Source organism: Gavia stellata, chromosome 11 (genome assembly GCF_030936135.1).
Source record: "Gavia stellata isolate bGavSte3 chromosome 11, bGavSte3.hap2, whole genome shotgun sequence".
NCBI lineage: Eukaryota > Metazoa > Chordata > Aves > Gaviiformes > Gaviidae > Gavia > Gavia stellata.
The window spans coordinates 11950293-11973657 of NC_082604.1; the positions used below are offsets into that span (position 1 = coordinate 11950293).

Sequence of the window (23365 nt, forward strand, 5' to 3'; positions counted from 1 at the left end):
GCGGCGGAGGAGGATGAGGCTGAGGCGGCTGCTGCTGCGCTACTACCCGCCGGGTGCGGAGCGGAGCGGAGCGGGGCGCGGGGAGGCCGGGCCGGTTCCCTGCCCTGTCCGGGCCTGTGCCGGCACGGCGGGGCTGGGGCCGCGCGTGGGGACCGGCGTTGGGCTTGTGGCAGACGCCTCTCTCAGGGAGGCGCGGGGTGTGTGTGGGTCTCCTGTAACGGAGGTTCTCCCCACCCCTGTCATGGGCGAGCGCAGGAGTAAGCGGGTGGATCGCGCACCTGCAGCCGGATGGACTTCAGGTGCGGGTATTTTGGCACTGCGGTTGGTTGAGAGACTTCCAGCTGGAAGCAGCTCATTGCCGATCGGAGCTGTAATTGACGATTTATCATTACGAAATCAAAGCAGTTTCATTCGCATAGCAGTAAGGAGTTTAAAAAGTCAGAAGTGACAGCAGTTGGCACCAAAAAATGTATATGCATTATTAAAAGGCCCGTTTAGCAAAAACTTGCCACATTTCTTATTTTTCCTTTCTTTGTTTTGTGACTTTTCTGAGCAGAATCACGCTTTGAAAACCTATTCTGTTAAGGGGTCTTCATCTATTATGAACTCAGTCAGGAGACTTAATGAATTTTCACAAGTGAAACAAGATGGAGATGGCCAGCTCAGGAAGTGTATTGTAATAACAGATCTTTCTTTCAAATTAAATATTTTTCTTACAGACTTGGTAAAATGCAGCTACTTCAGCTCAGTAGAAGGTGCAGAGGTGCCAGAGCATACCTAGAAATGGAGTGTGTTATGATTTTTTATACATTACTGCATGCAGGCCTTTGCGAACACTGAAATAAATACAACAGGTTTTCTAAAATGTGTGTTCGAAACTTCTTGGAAGACCAAACTACAGCAAGTATCTTCAGGACAGCTTGTTTGAAAATATTGCTGATGAAATAATGCAAAAAGTTGTTGGGGAAAAAAGAGCTTGTTCATTTAGAGGATAGAAAATGGCTCATAAATAGTAGTCTTTAATATCTTTTATCATATAAACACATCAGAGTTGTTCATTACCCTGCTAACTCTCAGCAAGAACAGCCAACTTCCTTCTAGTTTCAAGAACTGGAAGTAGGTCTGCCGAAGTCAGTGGAGCAATAAAAGTAGAAGCATTGCAGCCTACAGTGTGTGTTGTAAAATCCCTGACATGTAATTAAGACCTTTCTATCACTTTTTTTTTTTTAAGGAATTATCCTGGAATATGTACAAGGTGGTGAGCCAAAGACCAGATCTATAGATCTACTTAATCTTACACCTGAGTAAGTATATTCTTTAAGATAACAGCACTCTCTGGTGTGCTATAGCATGCCCAGGTACAACTCTGTTTGATTGTTTTAAACATAATTGAGGTCAGCTATGTCTTTGTTCACTAAAACACACACACAGAAAAGAAAAAAATGTAGTCAAATCATTCTCCTACTACTTTAAATACAGAATCTTGCATTCCGATTATTATCGTCACACTGTTCAGAGGTGAAGCCTCTTTTTGCTTATAGAGTTATGATTATCAAGGTGTCCGTACAAAGCCAGCAGAAATATACAGCACTTAATGTTGTGATGTTGTGATGAATGACAGTTAGTTCTTAGGTCCTGTAATAGTATTTCTGGTCTTCAGAATGTTTTCAAAAAGTGGGTCTAACGCAGCCCCCAGTTACATTGGTTTAAATGACCTCTGTTGAAATCACTGAAAATAACAACTAGACGTAAGTTTGGATCTCTCCTGTTAATTAATTAATCTTCATAACAATCATGGGTAAGGTGGTATAAGATAGGCACGTAAGTGACTCCCTCCCATATATTTGTGTGGAGAAACTAAGTATCTGCGTCGGATGCAAGTAATGGAAGTTTTCTGGTTTCTTTTGTTGCAAACCAATTGCAGTTGGGTTCTTTGAAAGAACAATTACGAGTGCATAATCTGATTTTCTAGTCTCTTACAGATGATGAAAGAAATTGCAGGAGCTTGATATATCTAAAAATCAGGGATTGGCCTAACTGAAGAATAAAAAATACAATGTATTTCAAAATCAAGTTTAGATTTAAGATTGATAGGTAAGGCAGAAGGCAGAGGTCACTTCATGAGGAAGCAAGTGAGACTTGCTATGTGGAGGACAATCCTCAATCACATCTGGCTCTGGTTTTCAGACAGTTGGAAGGCACCAGTCTGAAACTCTCATATGTCTTCCTTGTGAGGTATAGGATGAATTTGTTGTAATGAGAATGTTGACTTGACAAGTTATGGTGCTGAATTAGCTTTAATACTGCTACACGTAATGTATGCACCAGTGCTTGAGAGGTTATTTGACTGGCTGTTTTGTGCATTCAGAATATAATGGTATGTCACAGAATCAGAGAATTGTTTAGGTTGGATGGGACTTCTTGAGACCGTCTAAAGCAGGGTCAGCTAGAGCAGATTGACGAGGACCATGTGTAGTTCAGTTCTGAATATCTCCCAGATGGAGACTCCACAACCTCTCTGTGAAACCTATTCTGGTGTTTGACCACCCTCAGAGCAAAAAAAGGGTATTACTGTGTTCAGATTGAATTTCTTTTTTTTTTTTTCTCATTTGTGCTCCTTGATGCTTGTCCTCTCAGTGGGCAGTACTGAGAAAAGTCTGTCTCTCTCTACTTCATTTCCTCTTGTCAGTTATTTGTACGCATAAGAAGTATGGATCACTTCACCAATTTGCATATCATATGTAGTGGATTTTTTCACAGAACTTTTTGGCTGGCATCAAACACCATGGAAAGATTATCAGGATTTAGGCAGTTTTCAGATGATATCTTTGTCTTTCCTCCTGCTCATGTCTTCCTCTAGGCACCCAAAAGAGAAAATGAAAAGAAGGCTGAGCGCCTTAATATGGTTTTGGTCATAGTAGTCAGCTTATGTGCTCCACTTAGCCAGCTCTGGTAGGAAGAGCTTCAGAAAGAGGAAAAAAATGCCACCGTTAAATAAAGCTGCCAAAATCCATGGAGTTTATTAAGCAGAAGGGCATGAAGTAATATGATTGTCTTAATATCAACATTGATACGGAAAAGTCTTTGCATGTGGGCCAAAGTTAGTAGACAATGTAGGCTGCACAAGCAAGATGAAAAATCTAATTTTGTAAGTTATTTATTTTTGTCTACCTGGAAACATCTAGCTCAGTACTCTGGATAAAATGTAACCAATCACTTCATGAAAGAAATAAGTTGTCTGGTATTACTTAATATAAGTATAAACACTGAGAGTTTATTAATTTATGAGGATGTTAGTGGCTCCCATTTAGAGGACTGATACAGAAAATCCCCTTTGGACTGCAATAATTTACACACTAACAGAAATGCAAGGCTTTCTTGCTAGGTCTAGTTTTAAGTCTATGTTGGTGCTTTTACTGCTGGGTACTGTCAACCCTCAGTTTCTTGTGGATGGCCAGGAATCGGCAGTTTATCTGATGATATGAAAAGATGATCCAATTCCACAGACTAGCTGTGAACCACTTCCTGGGGGCTCCATGGACACCAATAGACTGTGGAGCACATTTTGGAAGTTATTATCATAACTAAGAGTTATAAGAACAGGCATAGATTTGTGAAGCCACAGACAGAGATAGTTTTAACACTTGCCATGTATAATTTATCTTGTTGCTACTTCATGGGCAGTTCATTCAGAATTTATTCAGTGAAATTCCACTTTAATTTAGATATTTATTCCCAAACTATCAGTTTTGGATACACATATCCCATGCCTGACCCTCTGTGGAAACCCTTTGAAAAGGTAAAGTTCTTGCCAAGCTAAAATTTTTAAAAGTTAAATCTTACTGAACAGCTTTAGTAAGAGAGGGAAGGAAGTATAGAAACCAAGAAAGATTCATCCATATTTCTTTAAGCCGTTACAGAATGAGATAAACACATATCATTTAATCGCTTACTTCAGTTTCTCTGCAAGTAAATAAAATTCTTGCTTTTATAATCATAATTATTGCCAGAGGATGAAATCTGGTGGGTTTGGGGTTTTGTTTGTTTGTTTTTGTTTTTGTTTTTTTTTTTATTTTTCTCATAATTAGCACAGATGCCATAGCCTTGGTAGAAGAAATTCGAAAAGGAGAACCTCTCATCACAGCTTCATGCAAGGAACATATCATACATTTAGTACGAAGATTGCAAGAGAAGCTAGGGGAAAAAGAGGATCACAAGTTCTATCTTTTTAAGGTCAGAGGCATCTTTAAAATAATTTTGGGGATTTTGGGGTGTTTCCGTTGTGATGTTGTGAGTATGTTTTTACTGCTGCATATTGTGCCTGAGAGCAAAGTTTGGACTTTATGACCCATTTCTTGGCTCTTTTCAATCACCTCTGCACTGTTTAGAGTGACTGAGTATCGCCTGCTTACGTCTGCCAGGAATTCCCCCAAAAGGATGGGAGGTATAACTGTTCCTAGACACTGTTTACACAGGCTTATGTACAAGGGTGTGTTTTGGATAGGGAGAAATAATTCTCTCATTTGTCAGATAAGACACTGTGGACCAGCAACACCCATAGTTATGTTTAAACGAAACATTTAAATAGACCCCAAGTAAATTAGCTGCTGCAAAAGGCTCAAAATATTTTCATGCCCTTGTCTACTTGTTCTTCGTTTTGTGAAAATTGTGTTTATTTTAGGTATTCTGCTACATACAGTAATACTGGTTGTCATTACTTTCTGCCATTACTGTTATGTTTGAAAATTGATAGTTAATTGTATTTAATTGTGGAAATAAAAATAAAATTGCTTCCAGAGGTTGCACCTTGCAATCTGAAATAATTAAGTGTTGTATCTCTATTGTGTCAGCAGGTGGCAATGTGTAGCTGTTAAAAATTGCTGGTCAGTGCTATGTTACTGATTGTTAGCTGAAATTTAGCGAGAAAAAGGAGAAGTTTTGTGTTGGTTTGTTTGGCTAAAAAAAATCCCTTACATGTTGCTACATATAACTTGGGTTTTTTGACCAACCGTACGCATCTGGGTGAATTCTGCTAGGATCTGTGTATTTAACCTTGAAAACAGAGCTATGTAATAAGGCATCTTAATTTTAAAAACTTTCTGTTTTGTTTTAAGGTATGCTCTCAACTGAGATAATGTCTTGCCTTTCACAAGCTTTTAAAATTGTTTGTTCATCATGGAGACTTACAAATCATCAAATGCTTGTCCAAATTTCAGTGTAAATAATGTATTTGTTCTTTGTTGGGTATAGTGCCACATTTGAGCTCCTGTATTTGGAAATACTAGAAGCAAGCAAATCCAATCAGTGCTGGCTTATTTCCTTCACTCAAGAGTAGTTAGAAGGGTTTAGAACTTGTTTTATATTTCAGTTCCATTTAATGCTTGTAAATGAAACATGAGTATCAGGTGCTTCTGAGATACTAATAAAATACAAGAGGTGGGTTCCATGTGCTGGATTGTTTGGAAAGGAATAGTTTTTCCTGTTACTCTGGAGAATAATCTTAAATGAGTGTATAAACCCATCTTTTTGTTATTTCCAGTGGTGACGGTGTTGTGTTAGGCACCCTGCAGAGAAACAAGCTTTTGTAACAATTTCTCAGGTTTTAAACTATTACATGGCAATGGTATGCTGTAGTCATTTGCAGATTTTTACCATAGGAACAGCTGTAGCAGATTTTGCAGAACCGAGGTACATTTTTTTTAATATTGCCTTAGGGTTTGGCTATCATATCGTTTTCACAAGCAATTCTTGCTGGCTTACAGTTCTGTGGATGAAGCAACTGCAGAACTGGCCATTGGAAGAACAGAAGTAGTCCCATGATCTGAAATTGAACACAAACCCATCTCATTTTCCTCCCTTTTTTCATAATTGTTAAATATGTTTGTTGTTCAGAGCTGCCTGCATGGAGCCCTAAAAATGTCATGGATCAAATTTCCATAAATTTCCATAATTATCCATTCTCATATGCAGATATTTGTATACTGTGGCTGTTTTAAAAAAAGCAAAACATTTTTGTCATTTGCACATCTTGATTGCCCATTCCCACTGCTGTAGCCGAAAGTATAACTTGTCTTACTTTCTCTAGAGAACAGAAATTGCTGTTTCTCTAACATATCTGTTCTGTTTCTCTCTCTCTCAGTTCTTCACTTGACCACTGTTATTTCTCTTCTGTTTTGATCAGTCCCTACTCTTCTGAGTAGAAGATCTCTGAGCTCCTTTTGTTTTCCTTTTGGAGGCAGGCAGCTGCGAAAGCTAGAGATAAGAACAAAAAGTTGAAGCTCTTGTAATATATCAGTGATTAAATAGTATTGCTCATAAATAATTTCTTCTTGATTCTTACACTATGGAGAAGACCTAGTGGACCACTGCTGTATTTTTAACATCCCTTTACTTCACTGTCAGCAATTGCTCTGATTTCCCAGGTGATGATTTTACTGTGCTTTAGACTCAAGCAGAACCCAGCTTGTAATAGATGAAAGTTGTTCAAATGCAAACCCTGTCATACAGGGTTTTCAAACACAAACCAGATTTTTTTTTTCTTGATCACTTTCAAAGTATCATGGCAGACTGACTTTCATCGGCAGTATCTGAAACCATTTTCACCTATGTTTAATAAACATTAATATGTATTATTATGGGTATGAGATAATTTACACGAAACATATAAACTGTCTGATTATAGGACCTTAGAAGCAATGTTGGAAAAGCTGTGACCTCCATAACCTAGACAATACAGGCAGACATCAGATTTGAAATTCGCTCTTTGAATTTTGTTTTGATAAGTATCTTTGTTATGGTTCTGCGTGCTTTTTTTGTCATAACTTCATAGGACATAGATGTAGCTTATTTCTGTTCTTCCTGTTTTTTAAAATAAAATCATATACTAGCTGAAAGCATGCCATAACCTAAAAGACTCAAAATACTCAATTCAGCTGGATCTCTTGATTCACTATATAAGGCTTAACATTAGTTGGGATTTCTTTCATCAGTGATTTCACCAGGCATGGTCTCCTCACTCATTTGTTTTTGCCCTTTCAGCTCAGGTCTAGGGTTACTTTGCTAGTCTCAGAGAAGGTGGAGAAAAAGCAAACACGGGGGAAAAGACAGTTCATTCAAGTAAAATAGAAATTTGAAATCAATACTATATAATATCTGCAGTGATAACCTGCTGAGGCATGGGAGATTTTTTAGTTAGGGATTAATGTATTAGAGCTGTAACTGCTAATTTGACTGAAGGAGAAAATATTAACCTATTGAATATTTTGAGCAATTTTTTTTTTTTAATTGCATCAAATGCTGTTTTCTTCTCCCTCCCCTGCTTCTATTTCAGGTACTTAGAGCACATATATTGCCACTGACTAATGTAGCATTTAACAAATCTGGTTCCCGGTAAGTTGTTTTCAAAGTCAAAATACATAATCACTAATCGAAGTTTTGTATTCGTAAATTAAATTGTAAGGGAATTTCAGTGCCCTTGTCTTGCTGCAAAAAGACTTCAGCTGTGCTGCTTACAATCAGCTTCAAGCACGATTGGGAATTGGATTTCAGGCCTCTGTGGGACAACCAATAGGAGATGCAAAAAAGTAGCGGATGAGGTTCAATTTATGTAATTTTTTTCTTCCAAGGTGATAGCTTGTTGACAATTACCGTATTTCAGAAAGAAGCACCTTTATGGCAATAAAGTGAATTTTAATAAAAGCTAAATGAGTCTTTGACATAAACTCATTTGGTACTTTTACTGTAGTGGAATTTCATGTTAATTGATTTCACTGTGGCCATATGCCTAATCATTTTTTCCTTCATGTCTTGAAAGCAGCAGCTTGCTTTTTAGTTGAAATGCATTAAAGATTAGAAACAAGATTTTTTTATGAGTAATATTAAAAAAAAAAAAAAGGAAAGCTACCTCTATGGTCATTAATCTATATTTTTGAAAGAAAGGAGAGATTTAGGGTCTGAGACAGTGCTAACTGAAATCTGTGGAAATAACTCATTTGACTACGCACCAGGACCAGTAAGATATTTACCGTATTCAGAAATTAATTTCTCTTTGCTTTAGCTTTATCACTGGAAGCTATGACAGAACCTGCAAAGTATGGGATACTGCATCAGGAGAAGAGCTATGTACGCTGGAGGGACACGGAAATGTTGTCTATGCAATAGCTTTCAATAATCCCTATGGGTAAATATATTTTCTCTGAGATACATCATAATTGCTTATTATGTTATTTTGCAAATACAGAACTGTTACTCAAACTTTAACATAAAATAGACTAGCTCAAACTGAAAGAGTTCAAATTCTGAATTTGTAAAGTTCAACTATAGCTAATCACCATGGGACGACACTGTGTATTATTTGTATAAGAGATACATTCAAGTGTGTTTTCTGCTATAACTTTTAAAAATTAAATTTAGAAATTCAAAGCATAAATTTCATTAGGTATTCAGTGTCTTGAAAAATACAGATATGAGTTAGTTTAATATATTGAAACACAGATTTATTTCAATAATATCTACATGATCAGTTTGTGTTCTGAATGTTAATCATTCTTTACTGCCTCCATGTAATTGCATATGATGTGAGATATAAGTACTTATGACAGCTTGTGTTTCTTCAGTTAAGGAGAAAGAACATTTCCGTCATAACAAAAGTGGATTTCTCCATTTGGTGTTACACATTCATTATTATTTAGGGCATGCTTTAGAAGTGTCAGAGCTGTTGAGTAATTTTTATAAAATCCACAGGGTGCCGCTGTATGAATGTCAAATATGAATCTGTGCATCTTGTTTTCTGCAATAACTGTTTGCCCTAGGTTAGAATTGCCACCTGTTAGGTGAAGGGAATTACATATTAGCTACTGAAGTTTCACTGTCATTTGCTTCCTGAGGAAGCTGTCGTGTGTAAGTAAACCATTTTGCTTCTCTGTGAAGTAAGAGAAATTAATTCCTATTTTTATATTGAATCACAATACTTCTTTCACTGTCAGATATCCTATTTATCAGTTAAGCAACATATAGTTAACATAATGAAATAAATGTTAAAGACTTGTTCTTACACTATTTAAAGCATCATCATTTACTTCTAAATGAAAAGACTTTATCCAACCTAGAACTAGCTATATCAATGTCTTCTGATATTATTCTTTACTTTAAAAAAACAATTAATGAAACTCTTTTATATACTTTGAAAAAATTTATGTATGATAAAAATCTGTGCAAAGATCAATAACTAGACTGTAACATAAAAGTGGAAAAGCAATATATAGCGAGCAAAAATCTGATGAGAACCTTGAATACTTTTAAATTGAAAGTTTTGTAAAAAAACACTTTTTTTTCCCCTGCTAATCTTTAGGTTTCGATACAGTGTGCCTTGCTACATATTCTGGGTACCTCACTTCAGTTCAGTCTTGCTCTAACTGCAGTTGGTCACAACGCTTCCACTGACTTCAGTGGGAGTGGATTTCAACCTCTGAAATTTGGGTAAACTGCTTATAAAAAGAGTTTAGAACTGTTGATAAACAAACAGATGCTATCTGATGAAATGACATAACTTTTAAATAGATCTGGAAGTACAGCAGATAACCTCATCCCTAATGTAGGTTAGTCATCAGTTATGAACACTTCTGTGCTAATAGATAGGCACAGTGGCTGTTTTAGAAACTAATTATGTCTGCCTGCTATTTTTTTTCCTTAACATAACTTGTTTGTGAAATCCTGCTCCAGGACCTTGTAGTGCGCCGGAAGGCACCAAAATGCACACAAGTGGCGACGACTGGGTATTGTTTCTGTGAGTTCTACTGTCTTTGAGGTCAGAAGTTTTTTTCTAAATAAAAATAACATTATTTTTTCCATTTAGTGACAAGATTGCCACTGGATCTTTTGATAAAACCTGCAAACTATGGAGTACAGAAACAGGAAACTGTTATCATACTTTCAGAGGACATAGTGCAGAAATAGTGAGTACTGATGGATGTTTCTTGTTCCTATATGCTTTCACACATCATCATTGATGGCTGTGGGTTCCAAGTCCCTGTGAGCTGACATTGGAAGGGGCAGCTATTCTGCTGCATCTATTCACACATTCAGACATAGTGAACATTTCTGCACTGCAAGAAAAGAGAGTCTGACAGTTCTTAAGAAATAGAATAAAATATTGTATACAATTTGAAAGCATATTTTTATTTGTAGTTTGTTCCAATTTACCCTGTTTGCTAAATGTTAAAACATTTTTGAAAAATAACATAACAATCAGAATTTTCAACTTATTGCACATATTTATTCCTTGATTTGTTTACATATCCCATTATTTTCTAGATCTATTGCATTGTCTCTCGTATTTACAGAATTAAATACACAAGAACATCATTGCTTGTATTGCTGTCTTTCACGCTGAGATCTGTATTTCATGTACAGAACCAACTGGAGCCATAGAAGAATGAATTTCTGAAATTTTAAGTGTGTTAACTGAGAGTATGTGGGATGCTGAAATGCCAAAGATAAATGAAAAGAAAACAGTTTAAGCTTAAAAAATGATTAGTTTCCTTTCCAATGCACTAGGAGTCCCATTAGCAGTAGCAAATATCTTGATGCACAGCATACCAATTTAAAAGATCAGGGCAAATCTGCTAAAACTCTTAATTTCAGTGCAGAATATATTTTTTAACAAGAATAGCTATACAATCATTATTCAATAAATTCTGGAAATTGCTTCTGGAAATAATTGGAATTTAATTTGTAGATTGCGAGGCCTATAACTAGTGTGAGAAATTGTGGTTTACCTTGGTGGAAGGTGAGGTTGGTTTCAATGGGTTTTTGATTCTCTGGATTATTTGAAACAGTTATCCCTTACCATGGAGAACGTTTGCTTATTGAGAGAGGCTGTAGTGATTTTGCTTCCACAAATCAGTTAGCTAAATATTTAAAGGCTCCTCAATTTCTTCTGACTTCTGTAGGGGTTAGATTAGACCCAAAGTGTTATGCGTTGTGATAGAAAGTATTTAGTAGAAGATAATAGCCAGCAGAAAATGATGTGTTTCTCTGAATAAGACTGGTTTCTAAAAGAAGGCCATTATTGCATATGATACGTTGCTGGCAAGGGCATAGCCATAGTTATTCAGTATAAAAAAAAAGAAATGGACATAGTGAAACTGCACCAGTGACCTCAGCTACTGTTTTCCTTTTTACATGTCATCTCCTATTCTTTATTAGCAGAACAATCATATTAAATAATTACAGAGAATGGGAAGATGACTACATGATTTTTTAATGTGAAAAATGAATTAAGGAAATTGTTGAGGTTTTGTTCTTGCTTTTTCATAAATAACTATGATGTTGTGGGGACACCCTTGGCAAATGGCCTAGATAATGACACCTGTTAAGATAAGAGTGTGAGTGTACAGAGTGTGTTTGTGGGTAAACGAAACTGCCTGGAGGGTCTTTGCCCCAGACTGATCAATTTAAAGAGGAAGCCTACCAGATGATAGTGTTAGGGAGGACTGTCAGTCAGATTGAACAGTAGCTGGGGAATCTCAAAGAGAATTTTGAAATAAAGAAGTAGAAAAGTCTGAAAAGAATTATAAAAGAATGAAGATAATTTATAACAGGGAAGGGGAGACATTAGTCTGGAAGCAGCAGTTGTGAAAACCTGCTCTGGTGCTTCCAGAAGTTACCCTGGGCATCACAATCTCTGCCCACAACAGAGACCATGGTTTGGAGACACTGTGAGGAGTCTGCATCCGGCTAGTGGATTGTCAGTACAGGGTTCAACAAAAAGGCCCCCTTGTCCTCACCGTAAGATGTGTATGTATGAATTTGGACGCCTTCTCTCTGGCATGTGGATCAGCAGATTGTAGGAAGTGGCATGGGTTCAACTAAAGCTAGAGCACTCGTCTCCTAGGGGAGGTGTGTGCAAGTAGGGGAACACATACTCCTAGGAAAGGGGGGTGCACTTGTAACCCACTCATCCTGTGAGAGGGGAGAGGGGATGAGTGTGCATGCAAGAGTGTGAAAGTGTGTGTGTGATTAAACCATCTTGGAGTTATAGGAGGGGATTTAGAAATTTGTAGCTGTTTATTAAGATTGCAAAATATATCTATTGTATTACAGATACTGACACTGAATATATAGTTCTCCACCAGTTGTGTGCTGTTAATAAATTAACAAACTGCTTCAGTCTTAATTTTGATTAAAACTTTGTATCCCTGTGACACAAAATGAAGCACCTAAATAGCGAATTTTAATCCAGGCTCAGAAAACAACACAGGAAATATTCCAGTAAGTCTTTTTAATGCATTGCCATTGCAAAGCAGCCAATTAGTCCATTTGATTTCTGTAGTCGTCCAGTGCTATGTCATAAGGATTTGTTGCTCTTCTAGTGAACTGTTGGAAGAACTCTGCAATTTTTCTGTATGCCATAAAATATTAAGTCAGACTTTTGTCTTGTTTAAAAATATTAATCCTGACCCATTGTTTTTGAGAAAATGTATATAAATACTCTCCTTTCCCACTTTTTCCATCCAAAATTTCTTGCTACAGGTATGTTTATCATTTAATCTTCAGAGCACATTGGTGGCCACTGGAAGCATGGATACCACCGCCAAATTATGGGATATAGAGAAAGGAGAAGAAATAGTGACTTTAAGTGTATGTTTGCCTTCCTTATGTTTTTAAAGGTGTTCCTTGCTTTCTTAGTTTTCTAACCAAGATAAAAAACAGTATAACCATTACAACAGTTTCAAAACTTGCAGGGTTTCTGTTACGAGGTAGTCCCACAGTGACTGCAGTTACAAAACAGATTAAGAAAACTTGAAGGGAATAATAAAGCTATGGTGTTTTATAAGAAGTCCTATTTATCAAAAGACAGATTTTCTCATTTCAGTGACATTACTGCTATAGATCAGAATGCTGCTCATTAAAACGTGTTTTAATGTAATGTAAATTATGGCCTCCTCTGCATTAACAGAAGATTAATGTCAGACACTACATCTGAATGGATCTTCTTCCTGTAAACATCAGCAGAGGAAAGCCATCCAATTACCTCTAGATTGTGATGTCTCTTTGCTCTACTTGCTTTGCTGGGATTCCACAGGTTCAGATTGGTCTGTGCTGTTTCAACGCATTTCTCTCACATATTTCCTAAATAACAGATAGTGCATAAGCTTCCTTTGGTGTATGTGGCCTATAGAGTGGGGAAGGCATTTTCTCCTCCCTGACTTTCTCTTCCTCAGAGCCCTGAGCAGAGCAAAGAGCTGTGGAATGTGTGAACCTTTAGCTTATAAGTATGCTTACATTCATTTTTCCAAGCCTCTCCACCAACACCAATGACAAGCTGTACTGTAGTTTACTGTGAATGAATCATGATATGTATTGGTGAACAAATGTGATTCTGTTTAAATCAAATATGGAAAATATGCACTGATGACATCACTGGACAATTTCTCACTGCTTAAGTGATGTGCCTGTTTTTTTGCATTTGTTGGTATATTGACTATTCCCCAGTCCAGTAGAACTTTCTGTTAAAACTGTGATATACTGGACAAGACAATAAATAATATATTGAAGGGTTATAGAAGGATTATGCTGCTGGAAAAAAGCTACATATTGAACTACATTAATGGAAAAGTCATAATTTGCTTTCTTATACTTCTTTTTTAAAATTCCCTTAGGGGCACTCAGCAGAAATTATTGCGTTGGCTTTCAACACCACTGGAGATAGGATTATCACTGGCTCCTTTGACCATACAGTAGCAGTGTGGGATGTTGGCACTGGCAGGTACTAAAGTACTAATAAATATCATTTTACATTGCATGTTTTAATGACAAATGAAAGAGACAATGTTGAGCTACAAATTACAGACCTTGTATTTTTGCTTCATGAGTATGGGTTTCTTCATCTTATAATTTGTTATTCCTGTTCCCTTTGTTCTTCTGAAAAGGAATGCTGCTCACAGAATGCTTTTGTATATGTTTTTTGTTCCAAATTTCCATCTTATTAGCACTGAGGCAGCAGACAGAATGGACAAATCCTGTGTTTGTTGCTGATGAATTCTCCAAACAGGAAAATATTTTATGTAAAGTCATGGTTTGGAAGGTGTCTAGAATTTCTAGATGGAACTCACTCTTTAGGTAGAAAGAAAGTATATGTTAGGTCATAGAAAATTAGTCTGGTCACATTGTCTTTATACACCATAGAGGGTCTGTTTTCCTTCTCACAGTCCTTTATGTCAGTATAAATTTATAATATATATATATAAAATTTATTAAATTTATAAATTTATAAAATGATAAAGAGGAGAAAATTTGTCCCCTCTGACTGCAGAGAACAAAATGTCTTGATTATGATGCCAACAAATAATAATGTAGTAGCTAAATATGAACTTGTATTATCCTGACAAATCCACTTGTTTTTTCAACTGGAAACTCAGTATAAGTAGAATAATAAAATGATTACCCTGATTACTGACAAAGTAATTTATTAAGATAATGATTCTATTATGTTTTCAGAGATCATGTCTTTTTTCTTTTTGTGAGAGCAAGGGCTATATCTCTGAAATTTATATCTAAAAGGAGAGTGTATGTACAGTGATATCTTGGGGTAATAAACAATGTGTACAGCTTCAAAATGAGAGTAATCATGTGATTTAAAAAATAATGTATACATAGTACACCATTTAAGGCTTGATCCTGTAAGCTTTGAGCTTGTTCAACACCAGCAGTTTAGTGTTTGGCGTGTACATACTTAGGAGGCAGTCATTCAGTAAATCAGACCTTTGAATTAAACTTTATTCGGTCTGGTGTTCTTGCAAATATTTTTGTTTGAAAACAGCTTCTTCTTCCAGTTTCTTGTCTGAGCCTGAAGTGAAGTCAAATCTTGGGATTTTCATGTTGCATTCTTTTTTCCTAAGAAATGAATGTGGCCTTCACATCAGGATCAATACCAGGAAGTAAAATATAAAGGAGAAAATTCTCTTTAACCACTGGCAGCTCTGGTAATTAGCTAGTGGGCAATATAACTGTGCCAGGGCCAGCATTCAGCCTTTTAGATGGCAGCTGGGCATGTATACATTTAGTAAAATGAAAAGTTGCAGTCAGAAAGACTGTAAGGAAATCATACCCTTCTGTATACCGGTTCAGGTAGATTTGCAAAAAGATGAGGTTGTGTGTGCCCATCTTTCACCATATGAAACACATGAGAAACACTGCTTTCCAAATTTGAGTTTGAACTTGAAGTTTCTTTTAATTTTGCTGGCTGACTCTGATGAGTGCCTGTGTTCCTCAGTTTTATTCTGGGGAGGTATCCAGAATTGTCCTAAGGGAAGCTGATGTAGGGACAAGAAATCTCGAGAAGGTTCAAGATTTTCTTCAGAAAATGTTAAAATAAAAAAAAAAGGCAGGGGGAGGGGAACATACTTTTGTAATACAGGTCTGTATTTCATCAAAAATTTCTCAATGGCAGATACAGTCAGCTATCGTTCAGTTGAAGGTGTCTTCAGAGCTTCATTTGACAAATCAACAGCCTGTAACTGGGGTCAGGAGTGCTGGACACCAGGATGCTGAGAGAGAGACAGCTTCTTCTCATTTGCAGTTATGATGCAAATACTGGAGCATCCATATATTAAATTTCACTGGAAACTGAAGGCTAAAGTAGTATTATCATGACTGAGCTGATTTTTCTGGATTATTTTAAAAGTAATTTAAATGGAAAGTTTTTATGGCATTTCACAAGCCTGTTTTCTGTGTTCTTTCTAATTGTGTATCTGATAGATTGTGGTTTCTGTGAGGTCTTCCACACGTTGCTATTTATTCTGCTTATTTATCAGATATTTACACTGAAGCTTGAAGCCTGGATTGCCTTTTGAAATTTGGAAACGAAAGCTTTTAAATTAAAACTTTTTTCATGATTAGGTATTTTGGGGATTAGGTATTACAATAACGGCAGTCTTGATGGCCAAATAATATGCTCACAAAATTAAGACGTTTTCCACTGTTGTTTTCTGCTTGTTGGTTTTTGGTTTTACTGTAAAAAGGTCTGCACAATTACAACAGTGCAGACCTCACATTGTTAGAAAGTAAAAACAGTAATTCTGTAAAATGACATGAGTAACCAAGTTTTTCTTGTCATAAACAAATAGAAGATTCAATTGCTCAGGAGATTTGCTTTGCTCTTCATTTAGCATATATATTAATTTAGCTACCCTTATATATCTTATGCGATGAATAAAAACATTTCAGTTACTTAAACTCATTTAGTTGTTTTTCTAGTCATTAGTTTATCCATTAGTTAAAGCAGTTTTCTATTAATGATACCGTGACATTAGCATTGCGATAATATCCTAATTTACTAATCCTTTAATATATATATAAAATAATCTTTTTTAGGTTCCATTGCTTTATAGGCCATTAATTCATAGGAAGCAATAATGTCTAATTGTACCCTCTCTATTCAGCTAAAGCTGAAGAATTTAATAGAACTAATATTGTCAGTCCTTGTGCAGCAGGAAGTTTAGGATTAATGAGGATTAGAAATTATATTTCAGTTTGGCTGTCATTTGCCTGTTACTTGGGAACATGTTCACATTAAGTACCTGATTAAGTTCCATTTGATCGTCAGTGGATTTTATAAAAGGTTTAGATTATATGGAGTTTTAAAGATGTACTGTTTACAGTTCACTGAAGTAGGATAATGGGAGAGTAATGTGGAAAAACTTGCTGTATGTGCTTTGTATGTAGATGAATACAAGAAATCTGTCTGGCACTGGAATGTCATCGCATTTCACTGGAAATACATTCACTAAAGTATTTTTGAAAGCAAAAGGAGGACTCTTCCATTTTATTCCTTACAGCCTCTTTGTCTCAAAGAGAAAAAATGGAATTGATGTTGTGCTAGAATGCTAAATGAGCTGTACCACTCCATTTAATTGCTTTAATAGACAAAATGGTGAAGACTTGACACCTTAACTATACTATCTTATAAACTTACCTATAATTTATATGCATATATCAAAATACACACTAAAAATGTAAATTCTATTTTTTGTAGGATGTTACATAATTTAACTGGTCACCGAGGAGAGATTAGCAGTGCACAGTTCAACTGGGACTGTTCCCTCATTGTCACTGGATCAATGGACAAAACATGCATGGTAAGAAAGTTGAGTATGTACTGAATAAAGCTGCTTGATATATAAAAATATATCTTTTATAAATGGAAGAGCATTATTTTAAACTAGTACATGTAAATCATTAAAGAATTGGGACATGGTTTAGTGGGCATGGTAGTGTTGGGTTAATGGTTGGACTTGATGATCTTATAGGTCTTTTCCAGTCTTAATGATTGTGTGATTCTGTAATTTACAAATAAATGCAAAACCTATAAACTTATTCATTTCAGTGAAGTCCAGTTAAATAACAATATAAATATATATTTAAGGCTCATTTAATCAATACACTGAAATAAAAAATATATAGGACTTCATTAAACTGACTAAACAGTGACTCTTTATTGATTTACATCCAGGTTTCATGTTAATACATTGTCAGACATCAGAAAGGGCCTGTACATGTTGCTTTATGGATCAACTACATATCTATCAAGTAAATTAGTCAAAATAAATAAGGGTCATTTTTATGCTTATCTATGCAGCTGTGGAATGCTATGACTGGGACACATACAGCAACTTTAACAGGTCACAGGGATGAAATACTGGATGTCTGCTTTGATTATGCTGGTCAGCGTATTGCAACTGCCTCCGCTGATGGTGAGTGATGTGACTGGGACTGCTGTAAGAATTGCAATAGTAGCATAGAACACCTTTGTCCTTTGCCTTTGGTTTTGCTTTGAATGTGGCTTGATGAAAGAGGAGTATCATGACTAGAAACTGTAGATCAAGCAATGTTTATTGCATTATAGAAAGTTTGGCATTAAACTTAAGTTTTCCCCAGTGAAAATTTTCTTATTTTCCACACTTCAGTCAACTCAACATGTCTTTCCCCTTTAACTTCAAAATTGTAGGGAAATATTTCACTTGTGGCTGGGAATGCATTTTAAATGCTTAGGTAAGTAGCTTTTGAGTGAAGTTTGATTTGGGTGGCTCAGATTTAGGCCCAAATGAAAACAGTAGCTGGAATTTTAATGGTGGATTTGCTGCTAGGCTTCCCAAATGCACAGCAAGAGAATACACAATAAAGAGGTAGTGAAAGAGGCAATTTTGTTTTGCATGCTTATTATTTTTTTAGGAATCACCATAAATAGTTTTTTATATTCACTTGCACAGTGTTATATTGTAGCGCATAATGACAATACCATATTATTTTTACATACTTAAGTGTTTTGATTTGCGCTTTCAGAAACAGGATACCAGACTGGATGGGGGGGCACTATTTGGATCTGATTTGCTGTAGTTGCTAAATTAAGATGTAAGACAATGTAGAAAGTTTCCTGAAATGTAATCAACAGCTTATTAAATATAATTAATATCTTATTAAAGAGAATGAATATCTGAAATATAATGAAAGCTTTCTGAATATATTGTACATGCATTCTGAAATTACAGACTTCAGTGGTCCATGTTCTATGTGGACATTTGTATTCACATTTTAGAAGGTTTTCAGCAGAAACCATTAAGATGTCAGTCTTTTTCAATAAGATTACAGATCCTTTTTGACATACTTTATCCTTTGGGAAAAACGTGTTAAGATTGTCTTCTATTTCTTTTGAAATCAAACCTGAAGATGAGGCCCTTATGACCTTATTAAAATCTTCTTATTGAAATGCATGCTTAAGCATAGCAGTCACAAATGGCTCCTAATCTGCTACAACAGGATCAGCAAGAGTCTATGATGCAGAAACAAAAAAGTGCATTGCAAAGCTAGAAGGGCATGGAGGTGAAATTTCAAAGGTAAGTTGTTTGTGGTTTGCATTTTTTCTTATTTGATTATGTGACATCCAATCCACCATTTATTCCATGACACAGGAATACCGTTAAAGAATGTGGTGGTAAAGTTATTAATATTTAAGAGTGAGAGGTCTGGCAAAGAAGTTGTCTTTACTAAAAGAACATTCCTTTCAACTAAAAGCTATCAGTCAAAGATCGTTTCCAACTCCCCACTTCTGAGCTACGTTAACACTGGGTCTGCCACTCCTATAGACTCCACCAAAAGCCATCCCTCCATATCGTCGTGTTACTTACTATTTGATTCCTTAGAATTGTGGGAGTTAGCAAGATACTTGAGAATTCCATCCCTGCCAGGGATGGATACCTGGCTTTGTTAACATTGCAATGATTGCTTTTCCTTACATCTTTCCTTTTTCTGAAACAGTATATATGTTGGGACTCTGCAATCGCTTGGCAGAGAACAGGGGAGCAGAGAGGGAGATGCTGTCTGAATGTTCTCTCACTATGATCATAGTTAATAGAGCTTCTGTCTGACCTGTCCTAAATTGTACTTGTGTTATTATGCCTTTGGAGTCCCCAGATTCTCTGACAGAATAAGCACAAGTTTTTAGTCTTTTGAGGACATCTTAAGGCCATTGCCTCTGAGACTTTTACCATCACCCTTACTCCTTGCTTCTACCACATCTGCTCCTCTTTTTTTCATTTCTCTGCACACCCCATTTATGGAACAGAACAGAAAAAAACATATTTCCGTGGAAAAATACATGGAGAGTCTATTTTGCAAAGTGCATGGGGGACTTCGAAGTATAAAGCCTGTTTCAAAAATCACTTAGTCATGAGCAGTGTGCTCATGTACTTTGCTGGAAGTCTTGTCTGGCTCTATTTTGAATGCCAAATTTCAGTTCCAAATACATTTATTTACTTCCAAAATTGTACATATTTTTCAAACTTTGTTATTTAATGCTTGCAACTTTTCATTATTCTTTCGAATAGGTAGTTTTCACTACTTTCCAAGCTAGTATGCTAAGTCTGTGCTGCTTTTGTTTGATGTATTTTGTAATTGAAATACTAATATTTTGAAACTAGGATGGTTCTTAGTGAACAAAACTCACATACTGTCATTGTATTGATTTGGCTATTATAATCACTCCACTAAGAGAATATTAAGTTCACAAGGGCTGGTCTTTCTGTCACTTAATTATCTCTGTGCAATATTTCACACTCAGTGTAGAGTGCACACTGAGGAATACAGTCTGAATACATGCTGACATGTGGGTGGGTTAGGGAGAGCTTCCATCAGGGTCCTTAGTGCTGGCATGATTTCTTTGCTGGAAGTGAGAATCTGCTCATCCGGGAGCGTGTTGAAAAGTCAATTTATTTCTGCAGATGTTCTGTGTAGCTGTGATCACTTGGGAAGGTTATTACTTGGAAATTTGATTTCTGGGGCGCAGGCATTTTGCCCTCAGTAATTAAGCAATTTTGCATTATATAATAAACCTGGTACTGTCCAGTTAGTGCTACAAAAATATATCTGATTATCTGGAAATGCATGCAATTTTGGCAATAAATGTTTAACAAATATGAAGACATACTACAAAATCAGTTGCCTTCAGTGGGAGTTTGGATATTTTAGAGACATATGGTATTTAATTTAGAACTGTATAAAATATGTATAAATTTTACATTGGAATAATGATACCGTTTAAATAAAGTTGTTACAGTTGTAGAGCAATTGTGATTTTGGGGGATAATATTCTGAAGTCTTGATCATATAGTTAGGGCATTGTATATAGACCTTTGTACATACACAAAGTTTTTAGCCACAGAAGTTTGCCAGGGTGACTCTAGTGGAATACTATCCTTAATTTTAGCTGAAAAGCTGAATGCAAGAGTTGCTGGTTTCTGTTTTCATCTTTAATCACTAGATATGCTTCCTTTTCTAGGCATATTGACTTGCTAAGTAATATGACTATTTTCTATATTTTTTAAAGGTATGTTTCAACCCTAAAGGCAATCGTATACTAACAGCCAGCTCTGATAAAACAGCTCGACTCTGGGATGCTGCTACTGGACATTGCCTTCAGATATTAGAGGGTCACACCGATGAGATATTCTCCTGCGCTTTCAATTACAGAGGTGATATAATCATTACAGGTAACTAATATATTCAAATTTATTTTTTATTTTTTTTAGAGACATTTGAAATCTTGTTACAGTAAAAAAAATGAGTCTGAAAAGTTTCTTGGGGCAGTATCCCAAATGCAGGTTCCAGCAGTGACTTAAAATATAGTCAAGAAAAGCTGGAAACTCACATTTGAACTGAAGCTTAAGTGGATATGGCCATGAACAAACTTGTACAAAGGCATGGGCATACCCTACCCTCTCTCCTACAGGCATATACTAGCACCAGATCAGTGACTAAGCCATTTTCTCACAATGCATTGCAGTAAGGGAGGTTTGGATGAGCAAAAGGCAAAGATTTTTAAATGGGAGCTCACCTTTTGTGTATTTGGCACTGCACTCTGTTCAGCTTTCCTTAACTTCAGACAAAAAGTCACGGGAGTGGGAAAAGATATGAACAGAGTATTTGTGACTGCTTTGATCTTTTGACCGAACTACCAAAATATGGGATGAAGAATGATCTCAGCTGAAAATATTGCTGTAGGTCCTGCTGTCTCTTGCTAGTCATGGACAGAAAAATATTTCTCTGGCTCCTTGGCATTCTGTGTTGATGTAGTTGTTAACAAAAATGGATAAATTGTGTGACATAGCCAAATGATTCCTTCACAATGTGTGTTTGTTACTAGGGAGCAAGGATAACACCTGTAGAATATGGTACTGACTGAAGAGAAGCAAAGATCCAGTTTGGTATATGCCTACTTTGTGAGTTTTACAGTCCGTAGACTCAGTCTTTCAGACCTGCTTTCTTTTACCCTCTTCATTTGCCTTCAGCTTTGCTGAATCAGAAAAGTTACCTAGATTTTGATAGATTTGACTTTACTGATGTCTGGTAGATATGGAATCACAAAATAGCAGAAGTTGGAAGGGACCTCCGGAGATCATCTAGTGCAAGACCCATGCTCAAGGCACCATCAACTAAGCAGGCTGGCCAGGACTGACATGGTTTTGAGTATCTCCGAGGACAGAGACTCCACAGTTTCTCTGGGTAACTTGCTTACTGTTTGATCACTCTCACAGTAAAAAAAGTTGGTTTTTTTTCCTTATGTTTAAACGGAATATTTTCTTGTATTTCAATTTGTGCATGTTGCCTCTTCACTGGATACCACCAAGAAGAGTCTGGCTCTGTTATCTGTCACCTGAGAGAAATCACAATTAGTGTGAATGAGTCTAATAGGATGGCCCTATTTCTTTCTGTGTCATTTTTAACTTGTAACCCTTTTAATATAAAAAATACAGCGTTATGATACTCTCAGGTGTGAAAGGGGTGTTTATGCACTTGCTCTGAGTACTTTTGTATTAATTTCTTTGTTGTGTAATAAAGTATTGAGTTAAAATGCCAGTTTCGCTACTTGTAATACAATGTCCCACTTAGTATTTCTGGAGAAACCCAGCAACCATTTGTGAACTGCATTGCTATCAACTATTGCATACAAGCTGTAGTTGAACTCCCACTCACTCTCCTTTCATACTTGCCCACATCTTTCCATTCATTCCATTCCTTTCTGCTCATCCCTCATTCTCCCCTTTTCATTTGAAAAAAAAAATAATATGGGTGGTGACTCCAACTCTGAATCCTGGCCCAAAGATTATGGCCAGCATGAAGAAACTCTACACCCCAAACATTTGGAGCCAAGGATCATGACATAAACTGAAAAGTTGAGGATGAACTCCTGCTGGCTATTTACCACAGTACAATGAGGTCTCCCCCAGGCTTACCTCTTGCCAGCAATTGCCAACAGGTTTCACCTGTGCAGAGCTCTCCCCAGCTCATAGCAGAGCCCTGAAACGGCAGTTGCTTTTTGTATGGGAGTAGTGAAGGTGCAGAGCCAACTGGTCTCTTCCAGCAGCCTTGGAAGAAGGATGAAGAGGCAAAGAGGGTAGGCTTGAACAAAGTATGTGTGGTGACTGAGGAAAAAAAGGAAGAAAGGAAGTGTGCAGCAGAGAACGAACTTGAAGGTATTTTGTTTATATTGTATATCTCTGGGTGGTTATGGACTTGACTATGTTGTTAAATTTAATAGGAAGTTACTAATGTAGATGTGCTCTGATTATCTCTGAGTGCTTGCCAGCATCCTTGTGTGTAAATGAAGAAACAAAAGTGCCTGTCATCACTTGGGAGATACCCTGATTGTTTCAAGTAGTGTTGTGTTGTGGGAGAACTAAGCAGTGTGCTGCAAATCATTTAAAATTCAACATTTACTAGTAGGCAGCGTGGCTGACATTAATGTTACTTTAATGCTTGTAGTGTGTCCTGTTGTCTTGTGCAAAGACTTATGATATCAAAAGAGTATGTC

At 36.5% G+C, this 23365-nt stretch overlaps 1 protein-coding gene across 1 annotated transcript; it reads left to right on the forward strand.

Moving 5' to 3' along the window:
* Nucleotides 1–13: 13 nt before the first annotated feature.
* DAW1 (dynein assembly factor with WD repeats 1) lies at nt 14–21732 on the forward strand. Its single transcript, XM_059822789.1, has 13 exons — nt 14–53; nt 1232–1304; nt 4089–4233; nt 7331–7389; nt 8057–8179; nt 9854–9953; nt 12532–12639; nt 13662–13768; nt 17036–17138; nt 17639–17753; nt 18817–18893; nt 20882–21044; nt 21698–21732. Exons 1-13 carry the CDS (start codon nt 14–16, stop codon nt 21730–21732), a joined length of 1248 nt encoding a protein of 415 aa, XP_059678772.1.
* The last annotated feature ends 1633 nt before the right edge of the window (nt 21733–23365 follow it).